The following is a 20,605-nucleotide window of genomic DNA, read 5'->3' on the forward strand; positions in this document are numbered from 1 at the left end:
ATCAGGTATCTTAAGAGGAGGAAGAAGTTAGCAAGATTGCCCCCCAACAAAAAATCTCTGTTTCACAAAGCAGCAGAAGCAGAATGGGAAGCTGTCACGGTACCAAAAGTCTAGCTTCTCTTTGGGAATAGGGCAGGAAATTCAGGAGAAACATTAACACAATTGTTGTGTTGATGCAAAACATCAACACTATTGTTTTACCTTTCCTCCTTTCCTCCAGATGAAGGGAGGCTACAGGATTTTCGGAGACTATTATTAAACTAGAATGACTTCATACAGCTGCAGGTGGCTTCAGTCCTCTTTTGTTATATAAAAAGCTTTCTAATGATGAATGAGTAACAAAGCAGTGAGACAAGTTACCTAGGGAGGTAGTGGAAGCTACTTCCCACAGCCTTTCGGAGACGGATTTGGTGAATAACCACAAGCAATGATTTCTGAACAATTATCTTGCTTTGGAGAAAGGAATTAATTACAAGTTTGAGGACCTATATTGCATTACTTTGTTTCTGTCAAGGAGACAAGTTTAGAAGGATTTTTTCCCCCAGTATTTCTATATTTAATAAACAACCATTTGTTTTATACATCTTAAATGCCTAAAATAATTTGTCGTCTCAGTGGTGTCTTCAACATCAAAACATGTAGTTTAAGAGAAGAAAAATCTATTGAACACTTGATACAGGATTTTCAAACATTACAGTATGTAGCTTACATATAGGAACATGAATATTTCTTGTGCTTTACTGAAATAAAATAAAAAAAAGAGAAATTATACTGCTTTAGGCTACATGATATTTTACCTAAATTGCTTTGCTATTAGATCTTGTAATTTTTCGGTCAATTACAAATCAGATCCCAGAGAGCTTTTATGGAGTTAATATATCTTTTACAACCACAGGCAAAGCAGAACAGTGAAAGGGAAGTTGTGCCTCCAGAACACACCACTTCCCCCACTGCACTTCAACTTAGGAGTTTAGGAGGAGTTGCTGAAGGAGAGGAAGCTGTTGAGGGAAGGAGGAAATTAAATCCCCTCAAAATTCACTGTGCTTTCCATCACCACAACCACCACACTGAAAGGCAGTGTCAGCAGTGAGAACAGCGGACAGAGCTGAGGTCAGGTAACCCAGTCACGCCATAAAGTCTCATTCTTATGGCTGAAGATCTCAGTGCTCTGAGGGAGCAGAGAGGACACACACGCCTCTCCATGGAAAAGGAATTCTAATCATAGTCTCCATTTCCCTCCTTCCCCTTTCCTGTATATGGGAAAGGAATTCTCTTCAATATCCCACAATGGGAAACTGGGACCCTTTGGGGCCTGTCGGAGTAACTTCCCATACACAGTTTAACACACACATAGGCCCTGGGAGGTAGTATGGGGTTTACAGCCCCAGCTGATAGGCATAAAGACCTAGCCAAAACCAAGGAGGTTAGGCTAATGTCCCATTTGCCACCTTTTTTTATAAACAAACAAACAAAAGCACCAGTGAGGAACAGGTAACCACTCAAAGGTAAAAGCAGGCTTGTGGCAGCTCTTTGGGTGATTGTTGTGATGAGTTTTGCATCCATGTGAAAAATAATTCCAATTAAAATGAGCAGTTCTTTTATTCATCACCTTTAAGATGAGGCCAATATACACACTTCTTTCTAAATACAAAAATTGCTTAATGCAATGTCAAATCTGGACAAACACCATCCCTGAAAATTTAGTGACAAATTCCCTTGGAAATCAGTGAAGTTAGACACATATCTTCTGGAAATATCCCTTTCATGTGCCACTCTGCCCTCCCCCCATCCATACATGTCCCTCTCTTCTCTCTGCCAGAATCAAACAAAACAACTGACAGGAACTCACTTTTCCCTTTGAGTCATTTTGTAGCCTGAAGATATCTCTGACATCAGGAATCTGGTGCTGTTTGTTTCTTTTCCTCATGGTTTGTGTGACGGTCTCTACTCGCTTTTCCACCGCAGCTTTCTGGGTTCGGGTCAGTGTGGATAAAAACACCACGCTTTCCAGGGAGTCGCCAGAGCTCTCTCCAAATAGATTTGACAAACCTGCCTCCTTCAGCCATTCTTCTTCCAGTTCTCCCTCTGAGCAGTTTGAAGAGAAAAAGGCATAAACATTGGCTTTCTAGTACTGCCAAGCACATTGGATTTTCATGACACGACACAGTTAATATAATTCACAGAAAAGTACCAAGGGGATACACAATTAAGAATTACTTACACTGTCATGACTCGGAAAAAAGCTATTGTTTCTGAAGAGCTTCAAAAGGCTTAATATATGATATCAAAGCTTTTAAAGTAGTTAATCCAACACAGATTGCTATGTGGCAATCTTTATAATAATCTACAGCACTTCCATTAAAATCATATACCATTTTATAAATGTACCTAAATAAAAATGTGTATGGGGAAGCCTGAAAGCCAGATCATTGCTGCTCCACTGATTTTTAGTTCAATACTCAATCTTCTTAGCTCTCTTACTGACATGGTTCTGCCCTCTTTTCTTGATACATTAATCCTACAGCCTTCCACTAGCTCAATTTAATGAAGGACAAACCAGCCTACACAAGTCACCTTAATGCTGTTTTTTCATCAGTTCTTATGACATGGTCTCCAGCCTGCTGACAGCCCAGAGAACAATTTTGCTTTAGTCTTAGAGTTGATAAGGTATCCGTTATTAACAGATCACTGCACATGAAAGAAGAGAAAGCTATTAAATATTGTAACCAATGGCAAAACTTCTGCTTCTGAAATCTGTATCACCCTAATGATATTTTCTATGAAACACTAAGTTCTGTCTGTAGCAGTTGAGGTTGTGCTGAATGGCAACAATTCTCTCAGATGTTCAAGCAATATTTCCATTTATCAGATATCTAAAAATACTCCAAAGCTGGCATGTCAACTTCACTATTGATTGCATTTTACCACTGCACCCAGAGCATGTTCAAGTGGGCACCTCAATATTAACAGCATCCAGAAAACAGACACCAAAATTTAAATATAAATTTTGCTATGGCTGTGCAGCCACATCCTGAGCCTCTGATGAAACTCTCAGGTTTTGTTATCAGGGCTGGAAAGAAGGGCCATGAACCCATGCTCCAGAGAAGCTGTGAGCAAACTCTCTCCTCTGCCTTGCCTTTGCCTGGCCAGTTTCAGGCAGGTCCATCAGCCAGCTGCAGCATCCCACGTGCTCAGCAGTACTCGTGCCCAAGAGAGGCACTGCACATTAGGCAAGGTGTGGGGCACAGCCACACGTGCTCGAGCTGATAACTCAGCTGGGCTGGCTCACTCACGCTTCACGCCAGAGTCAGCTGCTGTAACCAGGGGGAAGAAGGCTCCATATCAATCCAATGGAAGTGGTGGGGCTGGGGGTGCAGAGCCTAAAGGCACAGCCACATCAGTGAGCTGCAGTAAGAGAAGAGGTTTGTGTACTGCAGAACAATGGGCTCTGCTGCCCTGGAGAAAGCCCCATGGCTCCATAAGAAAATCCCACAGCTCCCCAGTCACAAGGGTTGGGAGCCTTGCTGCTATCTCCAGGGGCCACGTTGTTATATGCTCTTCAGAGCAGTGACTTTTCAAAGTGCTTAGGGAGGCAGAAGAGCAAATCCGTGTAAAACCTCATGGAGCACATTCTTCTCAGTCATGTGGAGGGCATACCAAAATGCAAAATTCGCCATTTTAATTTACTGAGAGTGTGGCTGTCATAAGAATGGGAGAGAGGCAGCTACTGCATTGTTAAAAAATAATTTTTGAGAGAAAACTGAAATTAAGGGCATTACTCCTCTTCTATCCAAGAGGACACAAAAACAAAAAAAGAAAAAAAATTGCCCAGCCTCCAAGACCATGCCCCAAGGAGTGTCCCATAATTCATGCTTCTGAGAAACACAAACAGTACAACTGAACAATCACAATAGTTTACAAGCATAGAAAGTTACTCACTAAACTTAAATCGGTTAATCATTGGCTTGTCTTCTAAAGCGTGAGGTTTCTATCCACAATAGCTACAATAACGAACAACATACACAAAGAGTGAAAGGGTAAGTTAGTTCAATAGTAAACTGCAAATAGTTCAGCTGTTGTGATTTGCAAGCACAGGCACCTTTCTGATATTTTGCAAGTACCATTCAAAGAAAAATCAGCCTTTTACTTGTCTCTGATAAAATTGTCTTTCAGGGCACTGCCTGTTTCTGGTGATATGCATCAGAGGCAACAGAATTTTCAAAGCAGATGTTCAGGCAAGTGACCTCCTTTTTTGATCTGCATTAGGTAGGTGCCATCTCTTGAAATAAGACTTGAAGAAAAATCCCTAAATCAGCAAACTGATGAACATTGACAGAACAGATTTCATTACCATCTGGCTCTTTCACTACAAGTGCTACTCGTTCCTCGTGATTATTTCCTCTGGTTTCATGGATGTTTTCAAGTTCTTTCCAGTAGTCATCCATAGACAGTTCATCCAAGGAGTCCTGGGATCCTGAGCGGTCAAATGATGCTCCATCAGGGATCTTCTTGGAATGGTCATGGTTCATTGTATACTGTCCAGACCGACGGCTATAAATATAATCAAAAAGAAATTTTTGGTTAACATCTTAAGATAGAGGATGTATTAATAAGTGTGAAGGCACCATGAATTGTGTCAAAGTATCAAAGCAAACCACTGTCAACAAGCAAACCAAGATATAAAAAATTACTTTTAGTATCTGGAATACATTTTCAGTTTAATATTTCTGCTCTATGTACCTCCCAATCTGGAACAGCAGGGGAGTCAGTCTTAAAAAGGAAAAAATGAATCCAAATTCTAGTAATCCTCATTACATATACCTTCAATTCAACTCTCAACAGTCAGGTTCACAAAATTCATGGCACGTGTCTTCCCAGAATCACCACTTAAAGAATTTTTCAAAAGTGCCTTTCTGCCTGAGTAAATTCTTACAGCTTAACAGTACAACTACTGTCTCCCTTTGCTATTCTGCTTTTATTTTTTATTAATATTTACTCTGGTATCTATGACCTTAATTACAGCTGGGAAAGGACAACGTAGAATTACTGCAGTTACAGTTTGTTAAGTAAACTGGTGAGTCCAAATGTTTAATAAAGACCATGGAAACTCTTTGTTGCTATCTTGCTGCCTCTTTGGCAGAAAGCTTACCATTTTTATAGTTTGATGTTAGTGGTTTGTGGTTCGCCCTGCCAAACATATAATGCAAAGGCTTCCAAAAGGATCTTTCATCTTAAGTATAGCTGCAGCTACAAAAAAGAAACCAACAAGCTGAAACCTCTAGGTGTCATTTTGACTTCATTAAGTCACTGGCAAAAATGACCACTGACCTAGTAAAGCATTCAGCTTAAAAAGGACACAGGTTGCAGTGATGTCATTGAAGTTACAGGTCACCCTTGCGGTTAAATATACCAAATCAAAAGCCACAAACTGATTCAGATTATCAGTAGATTACATGAGTAGCATCTGATTTAACTTCAGAGTTATCCCTACTTTTTGTAGAGGTAAGACTGGACATTGATTATTTTCAGTAATCTTTTTCTAAACTACTGCTGTAACAGTGTATCAAAATTCTTCCTTGTATTAAAAAATAGCAATTTCTTTGTATTTCAGGAAGAGCTTCAGAGTCTTATATATCTGAATTTGTCTCCACATCCTAAAAAAGAAGACACAGTTTGGGATTAAGTAATAAATACCATTCATTCCTAGAGAAAAAAACATATCAAAACCAAGCATTGTGGATTTATCTCAATGTAAACACAGTAAATTAAATCCTACCTTCCTATCTAGCTGACTTGGCAAGTTTATATAGTATTAAAATGAAAGTCTCTTGTCCTTACATTTTATCTCAGGACAACTGACGCTTTTCAGCTGCCCCTAGGTAAAACAGCCATGCCTTTCTCTCTGAAGATAAGCTCCTTGTGTGTCCAAGCCACAAATCCTTTCACACCAGACATGCTTGATTCTCTGATAAGAAATACTAGCCATATGGACTTTGCCTTTAAAAGTAAAGGGCCTTATGGAAGGACTCTGAGTTTCTACACACTCTGTCTCTCTGGTCCAAGTGCAAGTTAATAAATGACAATTAATCACCAAGCTAATGTGCACCTCAACACCACTGCTTAACCTGCCCTTACTTAAAAGCTCAGGGGAAATAAAAAATGAAAACATTAAGGACTGTTCAGCTTTTGCATCAATGGCAATAACACCATCATGCTCATAGTGCACGTTACCCAATAAATACAACTTCTCCATGTAGCTACCTCTGCTCTTGAACTTCTCCTGACAGGAGAAGTGTGTGACCTGTGCTGCCTGTGAACCCAATCCTCATCACTGCAGAAAGATGTTCATGAAGTCACAGAAGTGTCCCCAGCAGGCAGATGCGGTGCTGAGTGTGGTCAAAGCAGGACAGACATCCCAGTCCTTGACCAGCCTTGCCTTCTCCTTCAGCTGGAGGTGCTCAGAGCAGACTGGATCTCTCCCAAAAATACACTCTGGACACTTGAACTGCTGCCTGAAGGAGGTCAAATTTCAGCTTATTGTCACTCAGTTTAACCCTGTGGAGCTGCTCAGCAGCTTTTGGGTGGCCTTTTACCTTTGGAACAACCTGCTCTCACTGATCCACCTCAGCTGAAATTCAACCACCACCACACAACATGACAAAATAAAACTAACAGACTAATACATTACAAGCATGCACTTTGAAGAGCTCTGGCAGGCTGAGATGGGATAGACTCCAACATGCTGTGCCTCTGTGCCACACTGACGGGGCAGAGCTACTCCTTCTATAAAAGCCAGGCTTGTCATCTTCTCCAGACTAAGTTCTGTCTCTGAGAAGAGAAGCCTGTGTCCTGAAATGCAGAGCTGACACTCAGTAGAGAGCACTCAAGGCCATTTTCAGGGTCCTATGAACATTTGCTGTACATCACAAACACTCCATTAACTCAGAGGCAGCGTCCTGGCCTTCAGGCTCTGGTCACAGGACTGCTCTGCTCCTCTGCTCAAAAGTAAGCAGCTTTTCTTGCAAGGCTCCTCCTGGCCTGACCTTTCCACCCCTCAACAAACCAATACAGCAACTCCTAATTTTGAGCAGGCAGTACTGCCATGCCTTCTCGTGAAAGCCCTCTGACACAGCTTGACATCAATGACCAGGGGATCCTGATGAGAAATATTCATACAAAAACCTCACCACTCTGCTGTGAACTTGGAATCTCTTCTTTAATCTCTGTGCTGCTCTAGGCCCATTCTCAGCTGCCAGCTTCAACCCCAGCTCCAGCAATGCTTGAGTTCCTCACGAGCCAAGTGCCATACCACTCCAACTCCACCCACTGATTCCTTGTCTTTCCTCATCAGACTCAACCAACTCCCTATCCCCAGTATCTGTTCAGACTGCAAACCTTTTCAAAGCCATCTGCATTTTTTCATAGCCACAATTACATTTCTGTGGGCTAAGACAGAGAAAGGCTCAGGTTCAGCATGAACAACTGCTAAAGCTCCAGCTGACAGAGCTGGATCAGATCCTTTTATCATTCCACTTGGTTCAAGGTTTCTTGCCTTGCAAACTGCACCAGAGAAAGATATTGGTGAAGCAGTATTTAGTGCATAAACTACACAGCCATGGCTCCAGGCACCTTCATCTCTGTCTCTGCTATGAACCTTCCCCTGGGTACAAAAAGGCACAAACAGGATCTTCTGAAGATAATGAGGACAGTCTTCATACCTCATCTACCTTGGTGTAGATGAGAAGAGAAAAATAAGTTTAAAATTTCATAGCATATGGGAAAATAGGCTGCCAATTAATATTTTTGTTTTTAGATATCTGCTGACAAGACCAAGAATATGGGTTTTCTGCTGTGACCTTCCATGAAATTCAATCCTTCTCCATACTTATCCTCAGTAAGCATTTGTTGTATATTGCACAATAGCAACGCAGAGGTGGAAACATTAAGGCCAAGAAGAACAGAGAGAAGGGGAAAATTAATCAGTCTTAGTAATAATATAAGAATCTGAGAGATATTTTTAAATATTATTAATGCCACATTTATAGACTCATTAAAAATTATTTTAGAAGTAATTCAAATGCCCCATGTTACAAACTTTGAAATTTTGTAGAAAACTGATTTCAAAAAACTACCAGTAGGAAATAAATACGGCTCATGGGAAAAAAAAAAAAAAAAAAAAAAATTATTACTGCAGTTGAAGAAAATAGGTAAATAGGTTAGTTCTCCAGTACATTGTTTTTTTCAGGTGTCCAGTTTATGTATTTAAAATTTGAAAAATGCAGCTGCTTTTCACAAGGATCTTAAAGGAGATCTCTTTTTTTCTCCTAGCAAATGTAAGGTACTGCTAATGCATACAGTCACTTGAAGCAATTTTCAGGCATTTCAGATTACTAAGTAGCAAACTTACTCACTAGCAGTTTCATCACCCCCAGAAAACTCATATTTTTATTAAGGTCATAACCAACAACACACTCAAACTCCATTAAAATCTTATTAGCATCTATTTCCACTTACTTGTAAAAGAGTTTACTCTTCAAATAGCTTTACAGGGAGCAGTGCAATACTCTCATTTCCAGATGGCACAGTCAGTTCTGACCTCTGATACTCAGACATTGACCTTTGCAGCCAATGAGATTTTTGCCTGTTTATCTCAGTACAAAACAGAGCCCCCAGGCATAGAACTCATTCTTCAATATATTGCAGTGTTTTACCAGATTTAATATTCTTGTCCCCCTCACCAGAGACACTTTTTTTATTGGAAACATCAAGGACACGAGACAAAGCACTCCAGGTCTTCCAGAAGGAAGCCATTAAAAACAATTCTTGTAATGAACACCATTCATTACATTAACAAGGGAAAAAACAGATTTGGATTATTTTACTAAGTACTGATGTGCTCCATGTTGTGGTAAGTACTTAAAGGAGAAGAACTGAGTGCAAATTGATGCTTATATAACTTAGATCAAAGTTACAAGGTGCTTATATAATTTGTATCTTATAAGATATCAGTATAACCTAATATACCTATATAACTTGATATCACTATAACCTAAATCATGCCTTTTTATGCCTTTTTATATATCTATATAACCTGATACCTATATAACCTGATATAAATAACTTTTTATACAATGTAATGGCTAGTATACGGTAAACTAGTTTCTTAATGCTGAATAGACAAAAAAAAGAAGAAAAAACTCACCAGGTAGATTGTTTTAGAGATAGGTAAGTATAGTACTAATGAAAAATTGGCAACAAAGCCAATTAGCCACAAACCAAAGAATTTAGGCCAGTTAAGACTAGACAGACCAAGGAACACCACAACTGGGCATGCTCCAAATGCAAAGCTGAAAAGTTCAGATATGAAGAAGACCTTGGAAGACTTCAAAGACCCCCAGCAACCCCGAATTGGGGAGATGCAAGCACTGTGCAAAAATACAATCTAATAACCATGAGATCATACTATGTAAATTACTTCTGACACATGTGCGATGATGCTGCAGTGACACAGTGATACCAAGCAATACCTACTGTATAAATACACCACAGCACTTGACAAGGGTGGGTGAGTTAAGAGGAGATAATCCCCTTCACCACCAGTGCTGCAATAAACAAATACCTGCTCTACAGACATCGGTCTGTGGGGATTTATTTCCAGCCTTTCAGGCATCAAAATGTTTTCTTCACAGCCTTTCCTTTTGTGACCAACTGTGTCCTTTCTCAGCCTTTAAGAAAATATGACTCTTTACATTAATCATTGACTTATGCCATAATAAAATTGTGCTTTTTTCCCAGTTCTGTCACCCTGATTTTGATTTCCTCAAGAATCATTTTATAACAGTGCAGCTGTCTTTATTCCTTATCTTCTTCCCTGTGAAAACTATATTTCCCGTCTGTTCCACTGCCTTTTTAGCAGCTCATAATTGACATTTGTCCTGTGTAAACTACAACAGCTAGAGATGAATCAGTTTGTAAGGTGCACTTCCACTGGTATTTCAGATAAATTCACTTTGCAGAAAGCTAATTTTGTCCTTAATCCCATTTTTCTCACTTGAGAATGAAGGACTATGTTGTGTTCTAAAAGAGTGAGTGATGAGAAAAAATATAATCTTTGTCATTTTTGTAGTGCTAACCACTAATTTTGGATCTGAATATAACCTTTCAAGAGAGTTTGGAGTTTGTCTTCCCAAGTAACCATTGCAGGTGATGGGGCCCTGCCCTCCTGGAGATGGCTGAACACCTGCCTGCCCATAGGAAGCAGGGAATTAATGCCTTGTTTTTCTCTGCTTGTGTGCATGGCTTTTCCTTTCCCCATTAAACTGTGTCTATCTCAAACCCATGACTTTTCTAGCTTTTATGCTTCCAACTCTCCCCAGTCCTGTTGGTGAGGGAGTGACTGAGTGGTGCTTGATTGCTGGCTGGGCTTAAACCACAACATCAAGTGATGTAATTATTTGTCAAACTGAACTATTACATATCCTTAAACTGTACACTGAAAATACAATGCTTAGCATTAAAAGTGTCTTTAAATCCTAGCCATTAACCATTGCTGTTGGAATTCTTGCACAGGCAATGTCTTGAGCACTGCTGCCCTTCACACACATTTTCTGGCACTGCAATAAACTAGCACTTTACTTAAGACTTACAACAAGCAACATATCTGACTACAGCTACATTACTGCAGCAGCTTCTGAAATGTCCATGCAAAAAGAGTCATAAAAGCTATTTAGCAGTATTATTGCAGTTGATAATGAGGTTCACTGATTCTGGACATCACACCAACACACGCTTAGATGTGTTAACCTGATAAACAAGACACAAAGAGAGGGGGAGAAAAGAGGGATGGGTACTTTGCTCAGAGAGGTGAAGCCTGCTGCTCAAACTCATGGTGTAAATCAGTGACAGAAACAAGAACAATTCTCAGATCTCTGGAGCCTTTCACCACTGGACCACTGAGTGTTAAAGATTGAGATCTGACCCCATGGCATACTGCAAGACAGATAAAAGGAAGCTTTGCTTTTGTGGGTTTGTGATCGACTCCAGCACTGTGGCTATAAATAAAACAGCACTCTCAAAGAACAATTATCTTGTTGACATAGGAGTTACAAAGTATAGTAATCTGTGTAAGTAATTTTAAGTTTAGTTAGTACAAAGACTAGCTAAATTAAAACAACCAAAAAAATGCCTTTGAGTACTAGTACTGGTTCATTCTGAAAACTATTTACTGAGCAATCCATGAGACACTGTGCCCTTAAACATAAATACAAGCCTTCTTAAGTCCTGTCTAATCTAAACAACTAAGCAGACAAGGAGAGGAAAGCAGTGTGATCTCCTGTCCCACTTCTCATTCTGAATGCTGAGCTGCAAGAAGTGTGGGAATAAGTCAAGCTCCTAAACCCAAAGCTTTCCCCATCCTTCCCCTCCTTTCAAGAACCCAGGCAGCACCACAAGATGCAAAAACTTATTAACTGAATTAATCAGCAAAGCTCTAATCCAATGGCTACGGCAGTGGCGTGGCTGCAGCTCCCCCATTCTTGGCTGGATCACTGACCTGGGAAGCGATTGCCAGACTTTCCTACAGCCATGGTGCCTACCAGAAGGGCATCCTGATTTTTCACGATTTCTAGGAAAAGCTGCAGAGTTGTTACCAAACCCACTTATCCTAGTGGTTTCAACCCAATGTTTGAGACACTTTTGACATGCCACCCCTTCACACACTATCCACCATTTTGCAGTGGAGTTTTGAGCATTTTTCGAAGTCTTCTTCTGTTAAAAAAAAAAATCAAATTGGAATTGATGTGGCTATCAAAAGCAGGTTGTCCTAAAATAACTGGATTTTACATAAAGCCACAGAGTAGTGACACATTAAAATGATATTTTCGTTTTCAAAAACCAATTTATCTTTTTACAAGAATTAATATATTAAAAGAGGGTTTTTTTATTTAATTGATGGTTTAAACCTCCCATCAAACAAAAGCCAGTATCACAACCTTTCACAAGTAACAGGCAAACCTTGAGCAAGACCAAGTTTGGACATTTGGTGTCCAGAACAATGCAAAAATACTTCTTACCACCCTTAGAGTGCTTCATAGCTTTTACAAGGCATTAGAGAACCTCAGTCTGGGCTTGTATGGCCGCTTTTCATTTTATCTCCTGAATCTTGTCACATATTGGAACAGCTGCATCTTTTCTTTTCTACCTTTTGTGATATATGCTCTTTCCATGACTGACGGCAAACCCTCCTGCAATTCAGTCTATTCAAGAGAATTACACAGAACATGTAAAAATAACAGTAAGGAAGCAACATAATTTCACAGTATTTTTCATGAAGTGACACTTAGCATTCCTTCTCTCCCACATTAAATAATTTCATTTTGGCTACTCTGTAACCTTATGGAATGTTTTGAATGTCAAATGCAATCAAACTTCCCCAAAATCCCCCTTAAGCTCCAAAGAAAAGCCAGAGAAGTAGGAACTGAAGCAAAGCTCTGTTTTTCCAAAGAGTACAAAGTGATTGCAGAGAAGGTATAAAACGGTACTCAATTTCTAAATTAACATAAAAAAGGCTGAGCAAAGAGAATAAGGTCTCTCAGGATTTCTTGTAATACCATCAGCTGCTGTTAATACCTGCTCAAAACTGCTCTGGAGATTAACAACAACAACAAACCAACAAAGAAAACCAAAACCAAACAAAATCAAAAATCCAGAAAACTCCACCAACTGGCATTTTAAACACGTCCATAAATAATAAATACAAAACAGGCCAAAGTTAGGGTTGCCAGACTCTAAGTTAAAAAAGTTAAGTATATATAAAGATTGCTTCCAGCCACACCCTCATTACTATTTATATATTGGGTTTTTTTACCTTCATGCACATAATCTTACTACTTTCCCAACCCCAGCCTGTCGCTGAAGAAAACAGGAAAGAAATTTTGGCAATGGCACAGGCTATTACACTTAACATTCTAATCCACTGCACCAGAAATGGCAGATTCCAGATACGATGCCAAAACTTAATCTGCCTGAACTATATGCAGCACTTCTAAGATTAAAATATTTCATGACATTTCCTTTGACTGGACCTCATGTTCCTACATTTGGACTCTGCTTTCCATTTCCAATGACATAAATTATAATTATATGGTAAGCTAACAAATTTACATACTCTATGTAAAATGAATAATAAACTCACCTTGAATATTGTGTGCAGTTTCAGTCACAATCAGAATATATTCACAGTCAGAATACAAGAATGATATTAAACTATTAGAGAGCATCCAAAGGAGGGCAATAAAGATGGTGAAGGGCCCTGAGGGGAAGCTGCATGAGGAGCAGCTGAGGTCACCTTGGTCTGTTCATCCTGGAGGAGACTGAAGGAGACCTCACTGCAGTTACAGCTTCCTTGTGAGGGGAAGAGGAAGAGCAGACACTGATCTCTTTTTTGGGACGACCAGTGACAGAATCTGAGGAAATGACCTGAAGTTGTGTCAGGAGGGATTTAGCTTGGGTATCAGGAAAAGGTTTTTCACCCAGGGTGGTGAGGGTGATTGGGCACTGGAACAGGCTCCCCAGGGAAGTGGTCACAACACCAGCCTGACAGAGCTTGAGAAGTGTTTGGACAACACTCTCTAGCACAGGGTGTGACTATTGGAGATGTTCTGTGGAGGGCCAGGAGTTGGACTCAATGATCCTTGTGGGACCCTTCTAACTCAGCATATCCTGTGATTCTGTGGTTCTGTTACAGATCACTAGCAGCCCATATATGATGTGAATGAAAAGAGGTGCTGGAACTTTAACATCCACACGTCTGGACAGTTGCCAAAGGAGTTATTTGCTAAGCCATCTCAGGTTGTTTCAGGAAAAACATGACCTTGTTCCACTCTATACAAAACGAGGAAGAATTTAGGACTGACAAGTACAGCCATAAAACCTCTCCCCACAAGATGACTGCATCAGCTGTGTTTCCCTGGTGTTGGGGATACTGCAGCATTCCAGCATCCAAGCTGTTCAACTCAGTGCATCCTTTTATCTTTATTCTACAACCATAATATGCAGAAGCCTGCTTGTTTCTTTTAGAAAAAGGTGATTCTCAAGGACTCAGATTTGGAGATTATTTAAAACCCAAAAACATTACAACATAATGTATTATCAGATCTGCAATGAAATAATCACAATCTAGCTAAACTGAGAAGTATGAGGAGAAATTGATTTTGGTTTTACTTCTGTACTGAAAAAATTAATGCAACCATATTGTCTCAGGTCCTGACATTCTGACCCTCTTAATTCTCATTTGAATGACGACTCTTAGAGGCTTAGGATTCACATTCCTATTTTTTGCACATACTTATCCATTTCTGTTCCAAATCACACTTCTGAAAATAGCTGATTTCAGAAAATTAGCTATTCACAGGAGAGCAAAATCCAGAAGGGAAAACAAGAGGACAACGGAATGTGGGTGACCTGTATAGGTAAAATCACAAAAGTGGCACCACATTAGGAGCTGGATTGCAAGTCATGCACACCTTTGGAAAAGCTGGGACAGCTCACCCTGTCCCAAGTCCCACTGCAATGAAAACAGAAGTCAATTTCCAAACGCAACAAACACTCATTATATTTCCCTTATATTCAACCCTAATTGTGTTTAAACCTATAGTTAAAAAAAAAAAAAAAAAAAAAAAAAAAAAAAAAGAAAAAGAAAAATTGCCTACAGCTAGGAAAATAAGAACAAGAAGGGCCTCATATGAATCTCCTTTGTCACATTTTTGGCTCTGTCCCATGGTCAACTGACCTACCTTTCTTGTTTCTTCCAAATGCCTTCTATATCACCTGGCTTCATATGGGCACAGCTGTTTTCATTTGTAATTTTGATTCTTTTCATTCTCTACAATTCATATCAATGACAAAAATGTGGGCAAAATATGTTCCCTGTAACCACCCTCACGCTGCTTATTGGGAAAATACACAAGCATATAATACACATTTTAAAACTACACTTTTTTCTGTAATCTTCCAAGAGAACCACTGGAACTAATCTTACCCCAAAGAAAAGAATAAAGCCTGTGTGAGACCACTTCAGGCTCCACAAATATCAAAGAGAATAAACCAGGAAGTGAAACAGATACAGTATTTGTAATTCCATTATTGAGAGGCAGAGAGGAAAGATTTAAATAATTTATTTTTCTTTTCACGCTGGAAAAAATAAGCATGGCAACAAAGCCCAATTTAAGATATCCTGGCAAATACCGAGACCATTTAGTAACTGTTATAGCCATGAAACTATAGTGGAGTTACTTTTGTGCCCTTAAAAGCAATTAGTTCTCTAAAATCATTAGCTCTCACCATTTTAAAGGACCTCTTAGTTAGGCCTATAACCCGGTAACTTGCAAATATAAGGCTTACAGCACAACTCAGTAATTTTGTTTATGCTTGAAGGGAATTGGCAAGCATTCACAGGCAATTTATTACAATATAATCCTTACATTCAGAATAAATTGTAAATGATTTTTTTATGAGCATTCCCAAACGAGGAAATTCATGCAGGAATCTAAAGATGTTTTGTAAGGAAACCTCTTTCATTGTCCAAACAAACCACCAACAAAGACCCACTAAGACAAAGCAGACAAAACTGGTCTCAGAGAATCTGGACAAGAGAGGGAGAGGAAGAAGCGGGAAGGGCTGAGGAGAGCAGCATGAGCAAGGTGGGCCAGCACTCCAGGATTCTGAGGGACACAGGTCTGTTCAGAAGCAAAACATCAGAGAGATGCTTAACAGCAAGGGGATAGGAGAGAGGGAGGCCTCAAGGATGCAGCAAGGAATGGACCATCTCGGTTTAGTTCAAGCTCAGCATACAGAAAGTGGCATTTGCAAACAGCTTCAAAAGTGGTGGCTGGGATTTCAACTACTGCCAGAGGAGCTAACACACATGCTGCATGTGCCTCTGCACATGAGGCAAACCTGCTCTGAGAAATTCCTTTAATAGGACGCAGGCAGGGCGTGCCACAGCAGGAGCAAAGGGCAATGCAGATGTGCCCTGATCCAGCTGTTTCCTCCACACCCCCTCCCCACAGATCCACAAAGAGGGCAGCAGAGAAGCCCATTCCCACCTCAGCAAAAGAAAAAAAGGCTGAAAAGTGCACCCAGTGGAAATCCTAACTTTTTATCTTTCAGGACAACCACTAAAGCTGTGAGTCTCTGCAATGTCTCCTTCCCTACCAAATTCCTTCTTCTAAGCAAATATTCCTGGGAAGTCCCTGTTCCAGGGTTGCAACAGCTGAACTGTCTGTAGAAGAGTACTGCAGACCCATGCCAATCTGTGCCCTGTTACCTATGCTTCTCATCCTATGACCAAGCAAGGAACTCATTAAACAAAACAAAATTGCATTAATAAACGCCTTTCCTCCTCATTTTTCTTGGGTAGTTCTTAAATGTCAGTAGGCAACCAAGCAAGCAGGAGCAGCTCAGGATCACAGATTTTCTCTCTCACCCTCTGTTGCTACATCTGTTTCCTGAGCATTAGCAGAAAAGGCATAAAAACGTGTATTTTTTTCATCCAAGGCCTCTTCAAAGATTTGCTGGTACTTGAATGCATAGGTCTGTACCTTCACCTACAAATTAAAAATACAGATGTAGAGCTACCAGTCTGAATATACAGATGTGTTTGTGTGCTAATGTGGAAGGCAGCCTACCACAGGGTTCACTGCTACCTGTCCAAAAGCTATGAGCTCCACTGCTGGAACACAAAACCAAAACTTCAACGAAAAGGATTTGAAAGAGCTTTTTTTTTGTTCCAGGAAGAAGGGCAGGGGGGGAAGAAGGACATAATAGAAACCAAACAACAGAGGGAAAACAGACATGAAAGAAACCTGGAAATCAAGAAAAAAAACCCCAAAACATGCAAATTAAATATCCAATCATTTAACAGAAAAAACAAACTCTAAAATACCCATCTCATATGTATTTTATTATTATTTGACCACAGTTTCACACATGTAGTCCTTGTTTCTCATTTCCACTACCAGCATTCCATTTTTTTGTTCTTTACTCTTAAATGTGATTTTTTTTTTGGTGTAAGCAGTCTCCATTCCAGGTGGGAACCTAGGCAGAGCGTGCATGAAAACATAATACAGTCAGGGAAGACTGCTATCATATTTTAAGGCAGCAAGACGGATTGTACAAGTCTGGTCATAAAGAGAAATATGACAGTCACTACTTGCTCTGCAGCTGAAAAGAAAAAGCGCTGCTAGTAAAATGACAAAAAAAGAAAAAGAAAACCAAAAGAGCTCTCACCAACTTTACTTTAAATTACACTCATCAGAGAGGATGCAAATGGACTCTGCAAGAATTCTGGTATTTCTATATTAAAAAAAAAAAAATAAAAAAAAATTTCTTTGTTTAGACTTGGTTTAGACTTGCAAATTATCTAGTTGATATCCCTTAATACAAATTATTTAGGAAAATTCTTTGTTTTCCTCCCTAACCAACATCCCTTTATTTACCAACATCTTAAAAACATGAAAGATATTGGTTTCTAAATTAACGTGCAGTGGCCTGCGTGGTTTTTCAGCTGATAATACTTTACATGATCAATGTTCTAAAAAAATATCAGTCTATTTTGAAAGAAATTGATCTGTTATGTGAAACACCATGAATCTGGCTTTTCAACATCATTGCATCACTAATATTAGCCGTAACTCTCACCTGCATTCCCAAACAAAATACTTCAGTGGAGGGCTAACCGCCAGCAAAAAATGCAAGTAAAAATGACATTGTACTCTTAACTTTCCCCATGAATCCAGAGGTTCTATCCCCACCTTTAACTCCTTTGCATAAACAGAGCAAAAATAGCACCTATTTGTAATACTAAGTAGCTACAATTACAGATCCCAGTAATAATCAAGGAAAATGAAATATAATACTTCACACATAGCACATTAAACCTGAAGTAAGGCACAATCCATGTGCAGATGCTTCTATAAATATGAATTCCTATTTTCTTTTGCCATGTGTACACACACTGTGTACAGTAAAACAAGGGCAATGTTAAAGCACTCATGAGTATCGCTATCCATGACTTTTAGTTACAGGATCAAGCTCCTCATGCTAGACAGCTGTACTTCCCATTATGAGACACATCTACAAATGAATACCATATGTTCTTTTACGATATAATACATACACAGGGAAATAAAAAACATTTGCTGCCTGCAATATTAAGTCATATACGAAAACCCCATTTCAATTAAATTGAAAATAGCATATTATGACAGTGACCGAAGCCTGCAATTTGGGGGAAAGGGCAGGGAGTGGGTGGGTGGAGGAAGGGAAGGCACCCTGAATGGGCCTGACCTTGGTGCACAGAGCAGAGACATTTCCAGGCAGCAAAGGGAACCAGGTGTGGGGCAAAGCAGAGCAGAAGCTGCAGGGTGGCCCAAGAGTCCTCCACTCCCTGTTTCCAGCTGCACGGCCTGACCACTCTGTCCTGTCTTCAGCCCTCATGACACCCCATCACACTGGGCAACATCCTATGGCTTTCCAACACTGAAGTGAGCGTCCATACACCCTAAAAATTACAGAACCAGTACATAGCAACAGTGAAGGGAGGTGATGAGGGGACTGAACACCTCTGGGCCAGAGGTGAGTGACAAATACATCCTCAGAGCTCAGAAAGGGTGACACAGTTAAGTCCTTTCCTACCAGAGGTATAAAAGTAAACTCCTTTTTAATACCATCTGCACTGAAAATGCACACTTGCAGTCTTAAAATTTTATGTGGATACAAGAAATATTTGATCATATAAGTAGCCAATTCTATCTCAGAGGATAAAGAATAATTCCTTTGCCAAAATAAAGCACCTGGACAAAGTCATTTGTAAAGAACTATAGAAGTGCTGACAGACTGACACAGAAATGGAATCGCACACTTGTCAGCATTAAAATGGTTTAAAACCTACAATGAAAGTCAACAGAGAAATAGCAATTGATGTAGAAACTCTGCAACAGGAAATTTACAACACATTTTAACATGAAGATGAAAAGAAGACTTTCAAAGAAGGACAAATGCCCATATACCTAAATTATACTATTTTCTCAATTCTCAGTTCTCTAAATGCAAAACTTGTGTGTGTACTTTACAGCTTCTGCCACCCTTGCTGAGTGTTTGCACCAGACGTGCACTCTAATCTCCTTCATCTTTGAAGGTCAGGAAGGTCCAGTGAAGAATTTCTGGATATCTTCATTAACTGTGCCCTCTAGGCAACTGACTAAATTTTCCCTTTTTTGTTGCCTCATGGCACCTCACTGGGAAGTAAATCAGAATTATTAGTACAATGCCCTCTCAGAATAAATATGACCTTTACTACTAGTATGTACACTACTGTTTTAAACAATGACGTAACGAAGCTGCCTCTTCACCAAGAGTGCCAAAGCACTGCTTTGGCTCCGGTTTCTCCTTTGTCACACAAGCTTCACTCCTGTGCAACCTCAGAGTGCCCCAGGGGGTGCCCTCAAGCACGACACCTCACCTCACATAAGGCCAACACTTCTCTGAGCAGCCTAAACCCACACCCAACCAACCATATGCCAGACCCTCGGATCTCCCCATCCTTACCAGCAAGCTCCACCAAGTCAGCACAAGCAGTAAGGCAACCAGCCTGTTGTACATCCAGTCCAATCCAGGGGAAGGGCAAAGGTGTCTCTTTACTAGGAGATTAAATGGGGAATTGCTACCAGGACTCGCAGAGGATCACATGGTAACACTGAGCACAGCCAACTAAATGTAGAACTGAATCATGCCACCAGCCCAGCAAAAAAGTTAACTCTGTGAGGCCACAGCACAGAACAACTCCTTATTCAGAGATAGCGATGGGTCTACATCCATGGAAACAGCATCAGCATCACCTCAGCACTGCACCTCCAGCCAACAGCTAGGTTTTCTTCCCCCAGCAGACATCCAAAGTAACACAGTCATCTTTTGAGTAGTTAAGCTACTTCCCAAAAAATATTGCTCAATAATCTTGACACAGTAGAAGACTTGAGTTCCCAGAACTGTACAAAGGACTTGGGATGGACCTTGTAATTAACTTTTCCTTAATCCCAGTTAATCCCAGAGGTAATTAGTATCTTAATGCATCCTACTGCAAGGCATCCTTTAAGGGAACCACAGTATACAGGGTCACATCTGCCCACTAGCCTGCCATAACTGGATATGCCAGGCACCTTGCCCTTCTTCCAAACTATCAAGCCAGAAAGGCTAGCAGACCCTGGTGCACCTGGCTGAAGGAACATGCAAGACATGGTCCTCATATCTCCTTAACTTTAACAATTTCCTCAGTGTTATGAAGAGCTCACTCAGGCAGATAAGCAAAATCCTGCCTGCGCAGCAGCAGCAAGTTGGTGACAAACATGCAAAGCAGATGCTCTGAGAAAGCAAAACCTGTGGCATGAGGGATCCTCCATAATGGAAAAACACAAAGCAATATCCTCTTCCACTCTTAAGGTCACAAGCTTCCTCCTTAAGCAACTAAATGGATATTAATCTCCTGTTAGCAGCCTGGAACAGCTGAACATCCCATGACAACTTACTGTAGTTCCACTCTCACATTCTTCTA

At 40.1% G+C, this 20,605-nt stretch overlaps 1 protein-coding gene across 2 annotated transcripts in view; it reads right to left on the bottom strand.

Annotated features, from left to right (window-relative positions):
- The window catches only part of ARHGAP18 (Rho GTPase activating protein 18), a 68,544-nt gene that overhangs the window by 34,520 nt on the left and 13,419 nt on the right, over nucleotides 1-20,605 (bottom strand). The window contains exons 2-3 of one of the 2 annotated variants that reach the window (XM_041470125.1): nucleotides 4,352-4,551; nucleotides 1,850-2,085 (exon numbers count right to left, since the gene is read on the bottom strand). In XM_041470125.1, the coding sequence (XP_041326059.1) occupies nucleotides 1,850-2,085; nucleotides 4,352-4,551 (436 nt within the window). Of the gene's footprint in view, nucleotides 1-1,849; nucleotides 2,086-3,939; nucleotides 3,984-4,351; nucleotides 4,552-20,605 lie in introns of those variants that run through there. The other variant, XM_041470126.1, reaches the window with a different exon arrangement.

The sequence above is a fragment of the Pyrgilauda ruficollis genome, unplaced genomic scaffold, assembly GCF_017590135.1.
Source record: "Pyrgilauda ruficollis isolate IOZ18807 unplaced genomic scaffold, ASM1759013v1 scaffold24, whole genome shotgun sequence".
NCBI lineage: Eukaryota > Metazoa > Chordata > Aves > Passeriformes > Passeridae > Pyrgilauda > Pyrgilauda ruficollis.